The sequence below is a fragment of the Diabrotica virgifera genome, chromosome 3, assembly GCF_917563875.1.
Source record: "Diabrotica virgifera virgifera chromosome 3, PGI_DIABVI_V3a".
NCBI classification, from domain to species: domain Eukaryota; kingdom Metazoa; phylum Arthropoda; class Insecta; order Coleoptera; family Chrysomelidae; genus Diabrotica; species Diabrotica virgifera.
This window is the reverse complement of record NC_065445.1, coordinates 10,661,345-10,682,239: the sequence shown is the minus strand read 5'-3', so window position 1 is coordinate 10,682,239 and position 20,895 is coordinate 10,661,345. Positions and strand designations below refer to the sequence as shown.

General features: G+C 31.5%; 1 protein-coding gene across 2 annotated transcripts in view; it reads left to right on the top strand.

Moving 5' to 3' along the window:
* Positions 1-20,895, top strand: part of LOC114324247 (uncharacterized) — an 81,476-nt gene that overhangs the window by 397 nt on the left and 60,184 nt on the right. For both annotated transcript variants that reach the window (XM_050646285.1, XM_050646284.1), the window contains exons 2-4: positions 40-194; positions 10,955-11,104; positions 17,499-17,604. In XM_050646285.1, the coding sequence (XP_050502242.1) occupies positions 40-194; positions 10,955-11,104; positions 17,499-17,604 (411 nt within the window). The remainder of the gene's footprint in view (positions 1-39; positions 195-10,954; positions 11,105-17,498; positions 17,605-20,895) is intronic.

The window sequence follows — 20,895 nt, the reverse complement described above, 5'->3', positions numbered from 1 at the left end:
GTATTTGTATATTTTCTCTAACCACCCTGTATCTTTTAGGTGAGTTCAAAGCGTTGAAATCGGAGGCGGTCCCCAACATGAATCTACCGCCAAAATCTACTTTCAAAATTAAGATTAGTAAAAAGGATAACAGCAAACACATAAAAGTGGAGGAAATAAAAGTAAAAGAGGAAAAAATCGAAAAACCTGAAAGGGTAAGTAGTGTTTGTAATATTTTAACGTAGGGGGCTCTGTTATTAAATTTCCAACGTAAATATTTGTTTATTTAACAATTTTGTCCACAAAAATACGTTCATCCGTTAAAATAACGTACATTCCATTAATATCCACGAAATTACTTAAACCCCTTCCAAAATATTTCATCATTGTGTATCTGCCAAACAGAAATATCGAGTCAGTCAACTGAAAAATCAACTCAAAATAATAATTCATCATATTCAAGCCGTCACTGGTCGACTATAATGAATGTTTTTATGACCGGCGTCATTCTCAAGTGTACAACATTTATCAGGGTTCTTATTTTCACCAGACGTCGACTCAGCTCATTTTTATCAACAAAGGCATGCATTGTTTGGACCTAATTTGTGGCGTACTGTTCATATTTTGGCTGTTTAATTTTCCAAAACATTTTTCTTAGAATTCGTCCAAATTGAAAATTTAAATTCGCCGCTAATGGAGGTCCCTCCCACAAGCGGTGTTGCCACTAATTCCGATAATGTCTTTTGAAGATATTTTTGTCCTAAAAATAATTTTTTCTTGATTTGTTTGTTATTAGATGCAATTAAATTAAACAAAATCACTTGTTTTCTACTTTTTCCTTCTGCTTTTATTAATTCTTGTTTTATTTTTCTTGTTCTGTATTATGTTGTTAACAGATGGAAGCCATTTTTGTTTTGTTTGTATTTCATTTGCACATTTGATAATTTTTCACCATTTGGGTTTATTTAAGCTATTTCCAGTATTCTTAATCACATTTTTTCTATAAATAAAGCAGTTTACTGGTCATTTTGGAATCTTCTGTAGATTTTCTTTGAAATAGGAATAGAATTCTTTGATTTATTATTTTTGTGAAACTTCCTGCTTTTCCAGATCAGTTTTCTTAGATATTTGGGTAGGAGAATGTTTAATAAGAATAAAACTTCATTTATTGTTTTCATCTTTTTCTTTCCATTGTAAGTAAAAATTGTCTTACTTTTTCTCCCTTTGATTCACCTCTTTTTTGATTAATTCTTCTTCATGTGCCTCATCTTTTAACGACATTAGCAATGATCATCGCTCATTTTACTCTATCTACAGTGATTCTGAAGAGTTCTATTGTGGTTTTTCCACCTCACTACATTAAATTTTTCAACCAGGATGTTAATTTCTTAGTATGTGACCAACGCAGCTCATTTTTACGTATTGTGTCCATGATATTTTCCTCATTCTTCGATAACACCATATCTCAAAGCTGGCTAGTCGTTTTTCAGTTGCATCCGTAATTGTCCAGGCTTCAACTTCATATAAGAGGACAGGGTATACCTAGCATCTCAATAGTCTAGTTCTAATTTCTATTCCCAGTTTTCCATTGCATAATACTGCTTTCTTAAAAGAAGAAGAACAGCTGAAAGTATTTGAAAGAAAAATAATGCGCAACATTCTGGGAACAAAAGTACTAAATGAAAACAAAAAAAACCCTGGATGAACCACGAAATAGATCAATGGATGGAAGGAGAAAACATAGTGAAAGAAGCAAAAGCACGAAGAATAAGGTGATAATATGGTCATATAAGTAGAAAAAGTGAAGATGATCCCATTAAAGTTATTACCAACTGGATACCCGAGGCAGACCAAAAGCAAGATGGAAACAGTCGAAAATGACTTAAGAGTTATGGGAATTCGAAACTGGAAAAAAAGACTGAGAACCGAAATGAGTGGAGAAAAGTAGTGATGGAAACGAAGATACTCCAGAAGCTTTGAAGAGGCAGATTAGAAGAAAAGTGGACTGATCCCCCATGTCTTAACGGATCATTAAAGTGAAAAACAGCTACAACTTCCATGGGAGTGTACAGCTTGTATATATAATATTGCTTTCATTTTATCAAAAGTGCTTCTGGTCATCTAAATGTTTCTCTAAAGCTTTTACTTTAACGTAAATTGCAACATCTTCAATCCTGTTCTTACTGTATGGTCAAGGAGTATTGTATCATCTGCATATCTGATATTATTCACCAGTGTTCTATTGAATGATATGCCTCCATTGATGGCTTCTAGTGCCTCTTTAAACATCTTTCTGAGAACATATTAGAAAGTAAAGGGGATAGTACACATCCTTGTTGTAATCTTCATATAGGTATCTCTTTAGATTTGTTGCTCTACTTGTATTATGGCTTTCTGATATCAGATGTGATGTTTCATTCATATATAACAATTTTTTAGTGGTAAAAACCAGACCACATAAATAAAATAATTAATGATGTACAAACGAAATTATGTTATTAAACCGAAGGTCAATTTTTCATTCATATTTGCAATTCTAGAAACATCAACTAGTCACCAATGTCTCCTTTCTTTATCCTAATATTATTTGAGTAGAAATTAAAAACTGGCATTAATTTTCTTCGTATATGCTGTCGTAACTATCATATCGTGACTGGCTAAACAGTTTAATTGACATTTTTTAGTGCTTCTAGTCCATTCATACCATACCATTTTCATACTGTCTTTCTTTGATAAAACATCATAATACTTCATAAACTGTAGGACAAGGTGCTAAAGGTTTAGTAAATGAACAAACTTATTTATCTTTTTATTTCTTGTTTCCTTTTTCAATTCTGAATTTTAATGAACAACTACACCTTTTCTTATCATTTGTATACTTTTAAGCATTTACAAACAAATGTAAATTGTATTATTGCTTTATTATTAACACGTTGGCTGCCATAATGTTAAAAGAAAGCGGCTCCCTACACAGTCTTCCGTTTCTAAGATTTTGAGACAGCTATGGTATGTCAAGTGGCTGTTATCAACATGAGACACAACATTTGTGTCTCATGGCAGCCAAAGTGTTAATATTTCATTGTCATTTCCTTTATCTTTTAGACATCGCCTTTGATATTTTCACTATTTAAAAGAAAGTGACAAAGCTAACTGATGCTTTTAATGGTTAAAAATGTAATATAGTTCTTTAATACATTATCCATAGTGTGTAATAGTTTGAGTGGTACATGGGTTTTGAAGCTATTTTCTTGTGGCATGTCTACACAACTACGGAAGTGTTATATTGACGTATCTTTTTTTTTTTCGGGTTTTTCAGAATTTTTTACGTTTCACTTCCACATGCTTCCTCTCTCCTCATTTCTTGATCCCTTGTCAGGCGTGGTGACCTCTAAATATTGTTATTATGCTTGCTATCTCCTGAGTCAGATGAACGGCTTCATGTAGTTATTTTCCCTCCAGTCTTTATTTGGTCTGCTCATCATATTGGTGATCTTCCTCTTGATCTTCAGCCTCCTACCTTTCCTTAGTTTAAGCTCAATACTATGCCAATATAATTAGTTTTTTAGGTTGTTTGTTACATCCTATGGTTAATTCTTTTTGTTTTTTTCTGAACCATTCTATGTCTAATACCACATAATCTTATCAATATATATACTACGAAAAGAAATAAAGGCGTGGTGTGACAAAATCCAAGCAATAAATAACAAAATGGCGGAATGAAATCCACCTAATATCTGAGTAGTATTATCTCAAGGACATATAAATTTATTCTATTTAGTTAAATCGAATCATAGTTAATAATACATATTTGATATTTCTAAGAACTGTATAAGTATCAGGATTTTCTGTAGAAACAATTACAAAACAATAAAGATTTAACAAAAAATTTCTCCAAAAAAATGTATTCATATCTACGAAATTCTCTCTCACATCGGCAACGTCGCTAACGCAGAAGCGTTTTGACAGGACGTTTCCAAGATGGACGCCGCGCCGGCCAAAGCAAAATAAAACTGCATCCTATTTGTTTATTTACATGGAAACTTGGAAAATATGAAAAAAGTACGCATTTTTATCGACCAAAAATCGTTCTACACCCAAAAATATGATCGTGCCAGTGCTTGTTTCATGATTTGTGAGATATTTTAGCGCAAGTCGCTTTTTAGCGCCATAATTAATTTAATACTTTTATGAGCCTTTTTCTTTCTAAGACTGATCTTGTTGTTGCTTAAAGTTAAAATGAAGGTTTGTAATGACTTTTTTAACAATCGTAGAAAAGTATTACCTACTTGCCCCACCTACAGACTTGCAGTTTCAGCCTTTTTGGGACAATGCAAATTATTTATGACTGAATGGGTCTTTTTTCTAAAAAAATTGTTTTGCTTGATGGACATTGATGTATTCTTCTGTTTATTTTGTTTTATATAATTTATCTAATTTGTTTGTTTTTTATCTTTTTGAGGTTAAGTTTGTTTATATTATTTGTTTATAAAGTTTCAATGTCAGTGCATGGGATGGAGTAGGGTAGATTTTTTTTTATTTTAACCCTGGCTATTAGTGGAGCTTAAGTTATATAATATTATACCCTTGTGGATTTTGCGGTTGAGTCATGTGCTACCATCTATTTTAATTTTTGCTTGCCATGCTTTTTGTTGTCTGCTGTATTAGTTCAGAGAAATAAGGAAAAAAATAATGCTGTTGGTGACACAACCCCCTCCAGGCCGAAACCAAATTTTTTGAGTAGTATGAACATCTAAATTAATAACCTATATGTTTCCTGCAGCCGATTTTGATGATATACATAGTTATAAACAAATGAAGATCAAAAAACGGTAAATTTTCGCTTTTTTCATCTATAACCAAAAAGTTAAGTATTTTAAACAAATTTGAGAGCGAGAAACTCATAAATCGTATAAAAAACTTCAATATGGCGTTCGCTTAATGTCTATCCTTATTGGTTGCTTAGAAAATTGCAAAATAAATCATAAATTTTGAGTTTTTATAAATATTCATAACTTATGTATAAATTAACTTAGAATGTTCTTATTACACGGAATGCTGAGACTTCTGGTGCTTAAATCATACCCTAAATTTCAAAGCAATTGGTCAAATAGTTTAAAAGGTATTTAATTTGTTCATCCCAAATTAATTTTTTTTGCAACGCTATAAGTCAGAAAATAATGAAATTACATTAATACTTTGGATAGTTTATGAAAGAAGAAGATTTATACTATTAATTTAATTAAAAAGAAATGACAAGAATAATTCTAAATACTGCAAAATTATTTTGCAAAAACAGGGGGGGGGGGCGGGGGCTAACTTCGTCCCTAGTTGTCCTAGGTCAATTGTTTTTCTTTCTAAATGTGTATAAAAATACAGTCGACTCTCGTTAATTCGAAACTCGAGGGATTCTTAAAATATTACGAATTATTGAGTGTTTGAAATATCAAATGGTTCGAAATTTGTGAGGGAAAATAAATAAAACTTTGAATTATTAAGTGTTGATCAATTATTATTTATTAACTGCTATTCTATAACGATGACAAAAGTTTAGAGGTACATTCGTGTACATACATGTATGTATTCATAATGTGAATTAATCAATCTTTCGAAAGAACTCTATTATACTATACTGCTTTGCTTCAAAGCACATTGCTGCTGCCCAGACTGCTCAATATCTTTTTTTAAGAGAAAAAGTGCCTGAAATGCTTTTTCATCACTTTCGTTCTGTAGACAAGGTATCAAATGAGGATCTTGCTTCCTTAACTGAAACAAAGGCGCGTTGAAAGAAGTTTGAAAACTGTACTTACTACAATCCTTTCGCCTCTTTCTCTCTGCAACTTTGAATTGTCGAGGGTTGGACGCCGATGAGTTCGAATTAACTCGTCGTTTTGTCATATAGCAATGATTTTTTTCTTTCGAATTACCAAGTGCATAAAAATGTATTGATTTAGTTCGAAATATAAAGAGATTTTGTAGGGAACTTGTGATAACTTTGAATTATAGAGAGTTTCGAATTATCGCAGGTTTGAATAACCGCGAGTCGACTGTATGAAAAAATAATTTTTCTACAGGTAACAGTTAAAAAGTTATTCTAATTGTTTATAAGTAAGCAAAAAATCGACGTGTTTTTTCAAAATAATTTTACACTGCTTAAAATTACTTTTTGTCATTTTTTTTAATTAAGTCAATAGTGTAAAAGTTCTTCCATAAACTGTCAGAAGTCTTACTGTAACCTCATAACTTTCTGACTTACAGTGTTGCAAAAAAAAATAAATTTGGGAGAAACAAATTAAATAACTTTTAAACTATTTGACCAATTGCTTTGAAATTTAAAATATAATTTAAGCACCAGAAGTCTCAGCAATTTGTGTAATGAGAAGGTTCTAAGTTAATTTTTACATTAGTTATGAATATTTATAAAAACTCAAAATTTATGATTTATTTTGCAATTTTCTAAGCAACCAATAAGGATAGACATATTCAGCGAACGCCATATTGAAATTTTTTAGACGATTTCTGAGTTTCTTACTCTCAAATTTGTTTAAAATGCTTAACTTTTTGGTTATAGACGAAAAAAGCGAAAATTTACCGTTTTTTGATCTTCATTTGTTTATAACTATGTATATCATCAAAATCGGCTGCAGGAAACATAAAGGTTATTAATATAGATGCCCATACTACTCAAAAAATTTGGTTTTGGCCTGGAGGGGGATGTGTCAGGAGAAAAATCTTATTTCTCTGGACTATATTATATTATCTTCTTCCTTCTGTTCAAAACTGTTCTTTAAGCTAGAGGTAAATATTTTGCTTTCCTTAACACCTTGGCTGCGTTCTTCATATACTCCTCCCTCTCCTCATCTTTTGCTGTATTATCAATCTTATCATTACATGGATGCCTCAGAAGTCAAACAGTGTAAGTCACATTCTCCCTAAAAATGACTTATGAGATATAACATTTATTATTATATATACTGAATTTGCTCTATCGAGATTCACTTTGACACTGACGTTAGTAATTTCTTTTTTGGAAAGTTCAGTTGTCAGAAGTGACTGGAAATTACTGCACAACCAACGCACCTGCTCATAGCTCATATTATTAATAGTAAACAGACATAAAAATAACATAAATCTTACACCAATCAATAATTATTTATTTACACCATTATAATGTATTGATAAGAAATGGGAAAATTATTTATTGTACAAAATAAAAATATTTTGTAGAAATAAACTCCACAAAATTTTATGAGATTAGTAGACACTCCCACTATTTCTAATAATTCTTCTTTTTTTTAATGAAACAGTAAGTTGATTTTAGCTGTTAATAGTGTGAGGTAGGAATTTTTGGTGTTGTATGTTGCCTATTCCGAATGTGTCAAAGTGAATATCGGTAGAGCGAATTCAGTATAATAATATTATTTTCTTGTTTGTGTTTATGAATATGTTACTCAAATTATGAATTATGATAAATAAAGACAGTTTATTTGTTTTTAATAACTACTTATATTTCTGCAACTATTGTCAGAAACATCTTAGTGTCTCATTTTAAACACTTATTGACTTACACCGATTGGCTTCTGAGGCATCGACATGTCCCAGATATTGTAAACTGTATTTTTATTATGTTTATTATGTCGTATTCTTTGCCCATTTCTCACAATACTTCTGTCCTTTTCTTTCCATTCTATTTTAAGGATCCTTCTGTAACACCAAATTTCAAATGACCAGCTTATTTATGTGTTCTTGTTTCAACTTGTCTGAATGTCCAGCTGTCAAGCCAAAACACGTAATATATGAGAGCCCTTACTTTCATGTCTTTATTGCACAGAATTGTTTTCATTAAGGGCCAATTCATGGCCCTTATTTCTATTGTTTGATCATTATTCTATAAAATCCAGGTTCCCAGATATTTGTATTTAACAACGCTTTCTATCAACACATTTCTCAAATGTATGTTTGTATATTTGTTTTCCTTATTATTATCACATATTTACTTTATTTTATATTCATCTTTATTTCACATTTTTCACAGAAACTACTTATCTTATTTAGTAGTATATGTCTGGATCCCGCGTATGAAAAAAAAGTTGATTAATAGCAAGCTGAAAATTTGTTAATAGCTTAAGGGTCTCTAGTCGGATAAACTTTGATATATGGGAACACTGTAACAGGGGCAGTTTTAATTGTGGAACAGGTTAAAAATTTGGAACGGTCAGAACACGAAAATGGCACATTTATAACAGACATAAACTCTCCGAACAGAGATTAAACTCTCATGCAAAAATCAGACTGCTATTTATCACCTGTCATAATTCCTGTCATTTGACATATTCTACATGTTCCACTCATTAAAACGCCAAGTTGGTGATAAATAGCAGTCTGATTTTTGCATCAGAATTTAATCTCTGTTCGGAGAGTTTAAGACTGTTCTGTCGGACAAAATACATGTGCCGTTTTCGTGGTCTGACCATTCCAAATTTTTAACCTGTTCCACAGTTAAAACTTCCCCTGTTCCAGTGTTCCCATATATCAATGTTTGTCCGACTAGACACCCTTAAGCTAATAACAAATTTTCAGCTTGCTATTAATCAACTTTTTTTTCATATGCGGGATCCAGACCTAGTAGTTGGAGTTGTTCAGCAGAGCTTGTCATAATCACTGCGTCATCTGCAATCTTATGTTGTTAACAGTTCTTCTGTTAATTATTATTCCTTCACTTTCAGATAGTAACGTGTCATAAACAGATTCACTACATTAAATATTAGTGATTACAGAATACATCCCTGCCTAACTCCTCTCCTGATTTCAATTTTTTAACTGGTTTCGTTATCTATTACAATTTGTGCTCTTTGATTTTATTCTATTCTATTTTTTCATGTCTTACTTCGTCAAATGCTTTTTCAAAATCAACATAGCAAACATCCACATTCATATCTATGCATCTGAGCTATCAAATTAAAAGCAAATAATGCCTCTCAGGTTCTTAGTTCATTTCTTAACCCAAATTGACTACATATTCCTTCTTCCAGTTTTTTATTTATACAACAATGTATTATTTTCAAGAATAATTTGAGAACACGACTTAATGATATTGTTCTGTATTCATTGTAGTCTTTAGCAATTGTATTTTTAAGGACAGCGCAAAAGGGAAAGGATGTCTTTCTTATAATACTAGATCTAAAATTTGCTCCATTATCCATTGTTTCTTTTTGTATTTGGTTGGTGTCAGAATTTCTTTTTGACTTTGTTCTAGTTCTGTTTTTATTAATAACCATTTTGTATCCTTGTCAGTATTTTGCAGAATTTGTTCTTTAAAATTCATTAATACATTATTGATTTCATCTGTCTGGCATTGTCTTATGAGTGGGTTCGTTAATATACTTGTATCAATTTGTCCATCTGTTGTTTGTCATTTTATTATACAGTAGAACCCCGCAAATCCGAACCCCGCTAATCCGAACGTTCGGCAAATCCAAACCAACAGAAAGTGAAAAAAATTAAAAAATTCACACAAAAACTTAAAAACATGTTTATAATACAGAGTAAAACCAGAAAATTGAACAATGTAGCATTAATAAGACTTTGACATTTAAAATTTCTTGATGAATATGTACTTTATCTGTACTGCCTATAAAGGTTAAATATAAACTTACGTCGGTCCTCTTGCAGTCAACTTAAGTCCAAAAATGTTGTCCACACTCTTGCGAGAACGTTTTGAGACTCAAAATCAACGACAACGAAAGCTTTGAATTATCTTTCGGATAATCCGAACTTTTCGGAATCCGAACAGGCTCTTTCCCCAATTAGTTCGGATTTGTGGGGTTCTATTGTATTCTCATTTTAAACCTAATTTTGGTCACTACTGGGTTGTGATCTGATTCTATGTCAGCATTTGAATATGTTTTTGTTGATATAATAAAATTGTATTCCTTTATCTTTGTCTAACTAATTCTTCTTGATCTGCTAATGATTTAGAAAAGCTTCATCATTCAAAACTATGTTCCTTTTTGTTGTTCTGAAGCTATTTCCTTGTGGCATTTTTATGATTAACTGTTTATATGGGAAATAATCCACAATTAAATTGAGAAAAATAATTTTATTGAAAATTATTTTTAATTAAAATTAAAACTAAAATGTTGATAAAATTATTTTTTTCAATTTAATTGTGGCTTATTTCCCATATAAATTAATTATGTTCCTTTTATTCCATATCCAGTTCTAAGAGTCACACAAAAAATTTTTTCTTAGTACTGTAAAATCAATTTGTCTGCAACCGCGAGGAGAAGAGATGACAGACGTTCGTTTATGCGGTGCAAGTGGTCTTGAGGGTTTTTGTTAACTCTGTTTACCTGTATATAATAACATTCTTTACTAGATGTTGTAAAAAGGGACATGTAAGCTTTCATATAGACATTTCTTGGGTTATTTTTGATAGACTGCACATCTGTACATGAGTTATACTAAACATGAGTTTCCATTGCCATTGGTACTTGATTGTGTCATTAATTTTATCAGATATGCAAAAATAGTGGTATAGTTTAACACATTCACGGACAAGCTTCACATGTATATACATCTTCTTATGGAGTAAGTGACTCCATATGCAGTCGTGACCATGAATGTGTTAACATCTTGGCTGCATTACAAGCAAGGCAACAACCCGATATTAGATAACGGTTGGCAGCATTGATTTTGTTGTAAAGCATAGTGGCAAATGGGGTATACGGGACATATTTAACAAATAGTAACTTACTCAGTGTAAGTTTATAAATATCTCTAAACACAGCCAAGGTGTTAAAGAAAATAGACAGGATGAAAACATTTTCATGTTTCGTGACAAATAGATTTTATTTAATGTCATTACTTCCTCTCTCACACATACATTACTATTGTTATATGCATCAGCTCTATAGTTTTTCTGGATGGGATACTTTTGTAGTAAATGTTTTACATTATTTCTTTTTATTTTTTATAGGTAAAAATGCCTAAAAGACCTGCACCCCCCGACAGTCCTCCAAGGTCTAGAACAGGGTCTAGGCCTAGTAGAGCAGCTAGTAAAGAAGCACTGAAGCAGATGCAGTTGTTGTTAGATGATGAAAATGATGCCGTAGAGATTCCTGACGACGTAAGTAATCGACTTTCTCGTAATATTACATTTCAGATACAATTACTGGTTAATAATGTTGTTAACATTACATTTTTTCTTGCTTTCATATATGGGATACCTGCAGTATTTCTTTGATGTATGTATCAACTTTAAATATGCTTTTCTATATAGTATACATGTTTTCTATGATCATTTCTATGATTTTTTGTTTCACAATATATAAAAATTACACAAGTAAAAACATTTGTAGAATATTAATCAAATGAAAGAACAAAAAATCATTTATACATTCGTAATATATGTCAGAGGTAAATATGTACTAGCATTATTCGATAGGTTTGAGCCTATTTCTCATTATAAACTCAGATAAGTAATTCTTATGTCCCAGCTATCCATTTCTTCATTGAATATAACACAACCATATAAAACTGTATATTGTGTACTGTATAGAAGAAAATTAAACTTTGAGTACTAATCAGATATAAAGAAACATTGTATGAATGCAATGGTAATAGAAAACATGTGTGTACCTTACCCCAGCAATGATTTGAGCTCTTAAGGGTATCCTCTGTGTTATTAATCATTTTTCTTTGAGAACAATGGCCCAAAACTCACAATTCATTTAACACGTTGACTGCCAACTATGAAATAACTCGATATATTAAATCTGATTTCATTCAGAAGGTAAGGGCAGTCAAAATTACTATTTAGAATTTTAAAAATAAAAGCAGCACCTGAAATATCCCTTCTTATACTAATAGCCCAATATGTAAATGACCGTTTTGGAGTGTAATTTTCAGGGGCAACTCCGAATTGTATGAAAATTTGGATTTAGGTTCTGCTTACCCTCCATTTCAAAGTTGAATTTGTGCCGTTGGTTGCTTTTACTTGGGGGGTGACAGTCGCCCCTTCTCGAGGGATGAAAAACGCTTGTTTAAAATAAGTCTTTTTACGTAAGTCAATACTTTTCGAGTTATTCACGATTGAAAATGTTGATTTTTCGACAAAAAAACTACGTTTTCAAACCGTTTTTCGCAAATAACTCAAAAAGTAAATATTTTATCGAAAAAAATATTCTTAGCAAAAGTGTAGCTTATAAAAAAACGAAAAAAAATGATGTATCAGTAAAATCTATAAATTGAGTAAAAGCAAAGTTGTAGCTCATTAAAAAATACGTTCTTATTCATCTAATTCCAAATCGAATAATTCCACGCAAAATCACCGAAAAATTAAGCACTTTTCGGGAAAAGCTTATTAACATTTTTAAAGGATCTAAAAAAAGCTTTATATTTGTTTTTTACAAAAGTTTCTAGCATAAAAAAATAAACGAGTTACACTGAAAAAAAAAGTTGGCCCCTTTTTTTGGTAAAAAAAATCGTGAAAACCTCCCTCTATTTAGCACCCTAAATAAAATTAACCGTTAACGCTTTACCATTAATTTTAACTGTTTGTGTATTGTTTATATGATCTGTAACTTTGATTGCTTTGAAGTGCTTATTTTTGAAAACATTTTTGAAACATTTTTGAAAAATTCTAAAAATTTTTGAAAAATGTCCTTTTTTCAAAATAACTTAAAAAATATTAGTGATAAGTAAAATTTAAAGAGTAAAAAATGTAGGTTTTGCTATTCAAAATATGCTAGTTTTATTTTGTTTTTCCGCAAGACAAAAATTGGTTAAGATATGGCTGTTCAAAATTTGCATACACTCGTAATTAGTGACCCGTTCAAGATTTTTCAACTATAACCCTTTCAAAAATAAGCACTTTAAACCGATGAGACTGACAGATCATATAAAAAATAGATAAGTAAGTAAATTGTTTGTAAAGCGGCAGCGATTAATTTCATTTGGAGAGCTAAACACGGGAGATTTTCATGATATTTTTACCAAAAAAAAGAGGACCAACTTTATTTTTAGCGTAGCTCGCTTATTTTTAATGCTAGAAACTTTTATAAACAATTAAAATAAAGCTTTTTGTGAACACTTTAAAAAAGTTTGAATGGGTTTTTCCCGAAGAGTGCTTAATTTTTCGATGAATTCGCCTTGAAATATTCGATTTGGAATTAGACGAATAAAAACGTATTTTTCATGAGCTACAACTTTATTTTTACTCGACTGATAGACTTTTCTGATACACCATTTTTTAGGTTTTTTATAAGCTACATTTTTGCTAAGGATATTTTTTTCGATAAAATATTTACTTTTTGAGTTATTTGCGAAAAACCATCTGAAAACGTAGTTTTCTTGTCGAAAAATAAACATTTTCAATCACAAATAACTCGAAAGGTATTGACTTACATGAAAAACTCTATAGAACAAAAGTTGCTTAAAATCAGTCAATTTATCCATTTCCGGTCTTATCGTGAACCTATGTTTTTTCACCCCCGAGAAGGGGTGACTGTCACCCCGCAGGTAAAAGCAACCAACGGCACAATTTCAACTTTGAAGTGGAGGGTAAGTAGAACCCAAATCCAAATTTTCATGCAATACGGAGTTGCCCCTTAAAATAGCACGGTATCGCCGTATTTCTCGTTCATTTACTGGGCTATAAGTGCACTAATAGCGCAGAGGGAAGGAAAATAGACCCACTGATTGAGAAGATCACCAGATGAAAACTGAAAGACCAAGGGGATGACCCAGAGAGAGATGGGAGGACCAGGTCATGAGAGATATCAAAATTCTGGAAGTGAGAAACTGGAGGGAACTATGCACATATCGAAATGAGTGGAATATAATTGTAAGGAAAGACAAGTCATACAACAAACTTTGACACTACACAAGAATAATGGCAGAGTGATTCACTGCAATAAGTGAATCAGAGAGCTGTAAGTAAGATCGGCAAACATTCCATCCAGAATGAAAGGCATTGATGATGATGACTAGCCTAATAAAGGAGAATAGCTTAAAATAAATGCTGAGAATGTTACATGAGGACAAAATGATTTCTTTATAAAAATTTGCAGTTTTGGAACCAGAATAATAATCATAAAATACTTTTTACATTAGAAACAACAGGGGATACCTTATAAATTTGAAAACACCACAGCTTATACACTAAATTTGCTTTTTTCATAAATTAAGTATAATCCTAAAGCTTTTCCTCATTTTGCTTATATTTATAACATAAATAACGTAGTAATAACAATATTATTAAAAGCTTGAATAAATATGAACAAAAACTCAAGTTTGATTTCATTTGTTTCAAAATTGGATTCGGTTAAGTACTTTGGAGTCTATATATATTTTTTCATCAATAAAAGACATATATCTTATTGCTAATGCATAGTAAATATGGACTAGTACTATAGTTCATTCGCTTTCAAGATGAATAACAACGCCAGTTTTATATGCCTGATTTGTGGGTTTTTCGTGTCGTCGCAGCTTGTCGTTTGTTATAATTTAATTTATTCCAATTATTGTTATTTCTAACAAATAACAAGCTGCGACGATACGAAAAACCCACGAATCAGATATCTGAAACTGGCGTTGTTACTCATCTTGAAAGCGAATAAACTATAGTAGCATAATTTGAAGTATGTACTTAGTCTACAGTCTAGAAGTATCTACAGTCTATTTTAATGTTGTTAATACTACCACAAAATGTGTGATTTTAACTGTGTATGCACAAAGGTAAACGGAGCTATTTACATTATTCGCGGTGTGCAAGTACTTGGAAGGGGAAACGAGAAACGACCCTGCGCGAGTAGCGGAGAAATATTGCAACTATCTTAAATAATTCATATTGTCAATTGAAATTGTCAAATTGACGTATATTTCATACCTTCTGTCAATGAAGCAGAAAAATTATATATTGCTCCACAATATTGATATGATATGCAATTACTATATAAAGGTAAATTTAATTAATTTTATTTTGCTTGCAGTACTGCATTTTAATAACTAATTTTATTTAACACATACAATTGTTGACGTTTTCATAACATAACCTGAATCTTATTTTTTCTTCTTATTATTTTTTTGGACTATGGCCTTGACAATTATCCAGTAACCAGGACTAATATAATTGGCCAATATAATTAAAAGTGCGAATTTTAGTATAGAGCGTAGAAATAGGGGTCGCTTTGCCGAACTTGCACGGTCCCAATAATGAACCATAACAATTAGATAAAAATCAAAAGATTTTACAAGATTAATGAAAATATTTCAGCCATGAGCCTCCAGGCCTAAAGAATTGTTGTATATAATGTAAATATTTCAGTTTATTTCTACTAATACACAAAATGTTTGTTTTTTTAGTATGACTATTGTGGATAGTTGTTTTGACTATTTATTATAGTGTATGATCGTTTCAGTTATTATCTTGCCAAATTTTTATACACTTAGGGCCGGTTGTTCGAACGCTAATCAAAAATGGAATCAACTGATCATTATCAAGTATTTAATTAGGTACTGTCACCAACTGTCAATGTCAACTTTGTTTGGGTAGCTGAAAACATTATTGATTACAATTATGAGATTTATTAATCAATTATGTTAATAATTGTTATGTTAATTAATATGCTTTTTCTCGTGAGGATCTTTCAGTGCGTCACAGTTTTTCGATTTCTTTGTAACGCATTAAATTGCATGTGACAAAAAAAAAACGCACGTCGGTGATTACATTTCGTCGGTGACATTTATAACATTTATTCTAGTTGTCAATAGACGGCGATATAATCGAAAAAAAATATTTACGAAATATATAATATATCTACGAATATATGTAATCTGTACAATTTATAAGACTATACAAATCAAAGAAAATACCATTTTATAAATGCAATAAACACAATTGATTTGGTTTTATGCCAAATTGCAAATAAAATGTGACAACTGTCAGATTTAACTAAAATGTCATGTCACTAAAATGTATATTATCATGGACTTACCTTTTTTTTCTATCATTTGTGACACACTGAAAAATGCTCATGAAAAGAAGCATAATTAATAATTAATTAATCAATTATATTAGTTATCATAATGATAATTAACATAATTGATTACAATCAACTGATTGACGTACGAATGAGGGGAGTGTTATTTGATGGTTGTTAAGGGGACTTAATTATAATCAACTTCTTGATTAGCGTTTGAACAACCGGCCCTAAATCATGTATTGATTCAGGTAACTATATTTTTTTAAGAACATTTTTCTTCTCTTTATTTTTTTTGTTTCCAAAATCACTGCACAAAAAGAATTAATTATATAGGCATAGAATTATATATTTTATTGAAACAGCTATAAATATGGCATTGAACAACATTTAGGAATCTTTTGAGTGATTTAAATGGCATTTATAATGTCTGGTAAATTTAGTCTCTTAGTCTTAGAGGAAAAGTATAGACAGCTGAGACCAGACAAAAACAAATACTGAAAAGAAAGAAGAAGCAGCAAATAGAATACGAACTGAAATGACTAGACAAATGGAAACGCGAGAATTGTATAAGGAGGTTAACAGGAAAAGAAAGGAATTCAAATCTAGATTATTAAGGCGAAGGAAAGGAAGGTTGTGGAACCAATGATGATGACATTTAGTTATGTACATACATAAGGTCCAAAATTAAAATTTAGATCAAGTGAAAGAAAAACCTTGGTTCAAAGTATCCAAATACTATTCAGAAATAGTTATTTTCCTAACAAGTGCAGAAAGTCATACTTTTCCGCACGCGACTGCAGTTTGCCGAACGACGCGAAGCGGGAGTTCGGCAAGCAGTCCAGTGCGGAAAAGAGACTTTCTGCAAGCGTTAGGAACAATATTTTTCTACGAGTCTTTAAAAAATGACCAAATCTTAATCAATTAATTTAATTAATATTAAAATACATACACAAATTAATTCTTTGACAAGGTTGTCAAAACCAAAGTTTCAGCATAATTGGTAGCATGACGACGATCTTGGTTTCCATGACGACGATTCAAAACCACTGTTATTGTCTACTGATTTGACTTTCGAATATTATGTCAAAATTATTTTATTTCATCGAATTCTCGCGTTAATTTCATTAAAACATAAACACAATAAGATATATTTGAAATAAATTAGTAAATAATATCTAAATATTAGTTTATTGCTTGTATTATAATTACTTTAAGGCCATATTAACATATCTAAATTACCACTCGTGCGGAAAAGTAAACCGCGTGCGGAAAAGTAACACGCGTGCGGAAAAGTAACACGCGTGCGGAAAAGTAAAACTTTCTAAACTAAAATGCGTGCGCGAAAGTAGACATTTTTGCACGCTCGTAGAAAAAATCAGTTTTGATACCATCAGTTTCTCTTTGTTGTAAACAAAGATATTAAAGAACTATAATAATAATAACCAAGTTACAATAATTGTTCACGAATATAACAACTGAAACGATCATATAGTAACTGCCATAAATATTTGGTGTTAAATTATATTTTTTGAGCAGGTCATGCCAATTGCTCCATCCCCACCTATGGGTCCGCCACCTAAGAAAAAACACAAAGTAAGTCACCGAAAATCTGCAGATGCGACTGCTAAACCTGCACCCACAGGTAAATATAATTTTTTATTATTACAAAAATTAATATAAATTAATTTATTTAACACATTCTTGGACACGACTTTATATTAGGCAGACAGTAATTTCCCCTTGTCTGCATATGCAGTCGTGTCCGCAAATGGATTAACCTTGATTAAATTACGTTGATTGTCACTACAACGAGCTTTCGACATCCCTTCTGGCGTCTTCGGGGCTTTCGATGTCTCAGTATCCTGAGCCTACAGAACTACTATTTGTTTTCCATTTAACCTATGGCTTCTTCTGTTGGCTGCATGTATGCTATCTTTGATATATTCATATTGTTATTCTGTATTTCCAAATTCTGTTCTATTTAATTCATCACTTAACCTTCTTTTTCTTTGTCTACTGCACTACAGCCAAATTGAGCCATGGCCTTCTTTATTTTTTGCCTCTAACATTGTTTGTCTGTGACTGCTGCTCTTCTCCATACATGGACTCCAAAAGTGCTTGTGCGTCGCTGTTTACTGTGTCTTCCCAGCGCTTTCTTGGCTTTCCAACCGGTCTCTTTCCCTGCATTCTAGCGTTCAGTGTTCTTTTTGGTAACCTATCCTCTCCCATTCTTATCACATGTCCGGCCCATTGCAATATTCTAATGAAGTTTGACAGGGGTGTTTCCTTATAAAGTTGATAAAGCTATCATTTAACCTGTTTGAATATAATTTCCATATACGTTCTTGTTCTAAACTTTTTATATTGGATATTTTTCTCTTATCTCTTTTGCGCAGTCTTCTTTGCCAGTTACTTCTGTTTTAAAGTGTTTCCTGGTTATTGGCTTTATATTTTGCCGTCAGAAAATAATGGTCAATTATTTTGGTGTCTTTTTTTATTCTAGTGGGTATTTCTGTTTCGTTTAGTCATAACTTTTTAATAGGGGAGGAATGTATGCTAAATGTGCAGTCACTCGAGCGCTTTAGGGACCTATTGGGTTGTGAAGAGTAGGTTCTAAAACCAAAAAAGTTAAGTAGTTTTCCATTTTAATGGGGACTCATTTATAATTTAATTTTCCATTTCCAACAATTGTTTTTTCCGATTATAGCGCCATCTATCCATACTTCGAAAAAATGTTTCAAATAAAAGTTACTTATTTTTTACATAAGAAATCCGAATCTGCAATAAAAAATGGGGGCTCCTATTTAAAATTTTATAGTAACCCCCACCCCACGTGGGTCGTGTTTGGTGCCATTCGATAGATTTTTCAAACATATTGAATAAGTGTATTTTTCAGATTTACCCCCCCCCCCTCTCCGTGGGCAGTCGTGTTTGGTATCATTCGATAGATTTTTGACAAATATTGAGCACATATTTTTTAGTTTTTAGATCTATCGTTCATTTCGCGAAATATTCGCTTTTTTCTTGTGAAACTTCGTGCCCAAATCGTCAGATTTTTGAAATATACACTGTTTTGCATGTATGTACTTAACTTACCTTATCTTAATCTGACGATTTCGAGGATTTCTAAGGATAGATTTTTTTTCGGCCCCCTTAACGAATTCCTCTGTGTTTAGAGCCAATATGTGGTAGAGGTACATCTACAGGATATGATATGGTTCTCCCCATATGATAATCTGACTCGCTCGAGTTCCTGCAAAAATCCCTGCTTAGGCTTCCCTACAATTTATAGTTTTAGACAATTTTGAAAATGGTTTGAATAGTCACTGAAATTAATTAAAAGAAATCAAACATGTGTCACTGAAAGTTTTCATTGTTTTCTTCTTCTCCATGTACCGTGTCCTTTCAGAACGTTAGTTACCATAATAACTATCTTAATCTTGTTCATTTCCACCCTAAATAGAATGCTTGTATCAATATCATACTAATCTGGCAAGTTCTTCAACCATGAAGTCTTTCTTCGTGTTGGACTGCGTTCAAAACGAGCCTCAAGGCGATTAGATCACTTTTATTCAAGACTTCAAGTCTCGACACCATAAAGTAAGACCGAGAGCATGCCTTATGAGTATTTTGGTTTAGTTATATTCTGATCAAGACCTGCCTTCTTACAGCTCTCAACGACACTGTTAAGTAGTGTTTGCAGATCTTCTTGAGTAGAAGCTAAGAGGACTGTGTCGTCCGCATATCACAAATTATTGATGACTGCACCGTTTACAATTATTCCTTCTTGTACGGCATCTCTGCCGTACTCCTCTTTTAATATTAAGAGCGTGTGATTCTAAACCATCTACTAAAACTGATGTTGTTTGATTCCAATACAAATTTAAAATTATGCGAACGTCTCTGCCATCCATTTCATTGTTTTTTTTTTATAGATAATCTAGGTCTTTCTTAGGTCATTCCTTATACCGTGTGGTGAATTGGAAAACGGGCCATAGGAAACTCAATGTAAAATTCTAAACTGTTGAATTTCTGCTTCCCTAATTATTTTACATCAAAGACATTAGAAACTATTTGTAGAGGATTGAAATCTGTATTGAAAACAACTGTTAAAATTGTTCTACGAATTAAACATATTCCAAAATTTTGTAAAAATGTAATACATTTTTCAGTTTTTCAGCCCAAAGTTAGGCCACACACAGTGCAATAATGTGTCACAATCAAGTTATTATTTTCATATTTTTGAACTGTCAATATTTTCATTTTATCATTTATTGTTTAAAAACAATACAGTTGATAAGTCAGTAAAGTAACTCTTTATCGAACAAGTCTGATATTATGAGCCGAGCGAACAGACGAGTTCGATAAAGAGTCTTTACTGACGTGGTGCATACAAAATTTAATCGCCAATCATAAAAAACATTAACACTTACTTAATTACATCCTAATGAAAAAAGAGTGTGTGTACTTGGTAGGCACGTAAGACGTTATACTTCTGTTATTATGATTTCAACGAAATAAAAATATTTTAAACAGTTTAATCGTATTTTTATTTAAATATTAAACCAATTTTAACACTTATAATTTAATAAAATATCAAAAATTCAAAATACCGTTAATAGTTACGTTATGTTTATGAAGTGTAGCCTACCGTAGCGCAGTTGCTTTTCCCTTGATGAATAGTAGAAAATCTAAATAAATATATTTGCTAACAAATTATCATTAATATCTGTCACTGTCATATACATATAATCCAATTAACAAAAACACCATTTCATAATATACACAAAATATTTAAGAATTTTATTAATTTTGGACGAAATAAAAATTTCGTGTGACAGTAATGACGATGACAGAAAGCTTTTGCATGATGGCCGATTTCGATGTTTAATCGATAGTTGTTATTAATATTGAATAAGTACCTAATTACTAA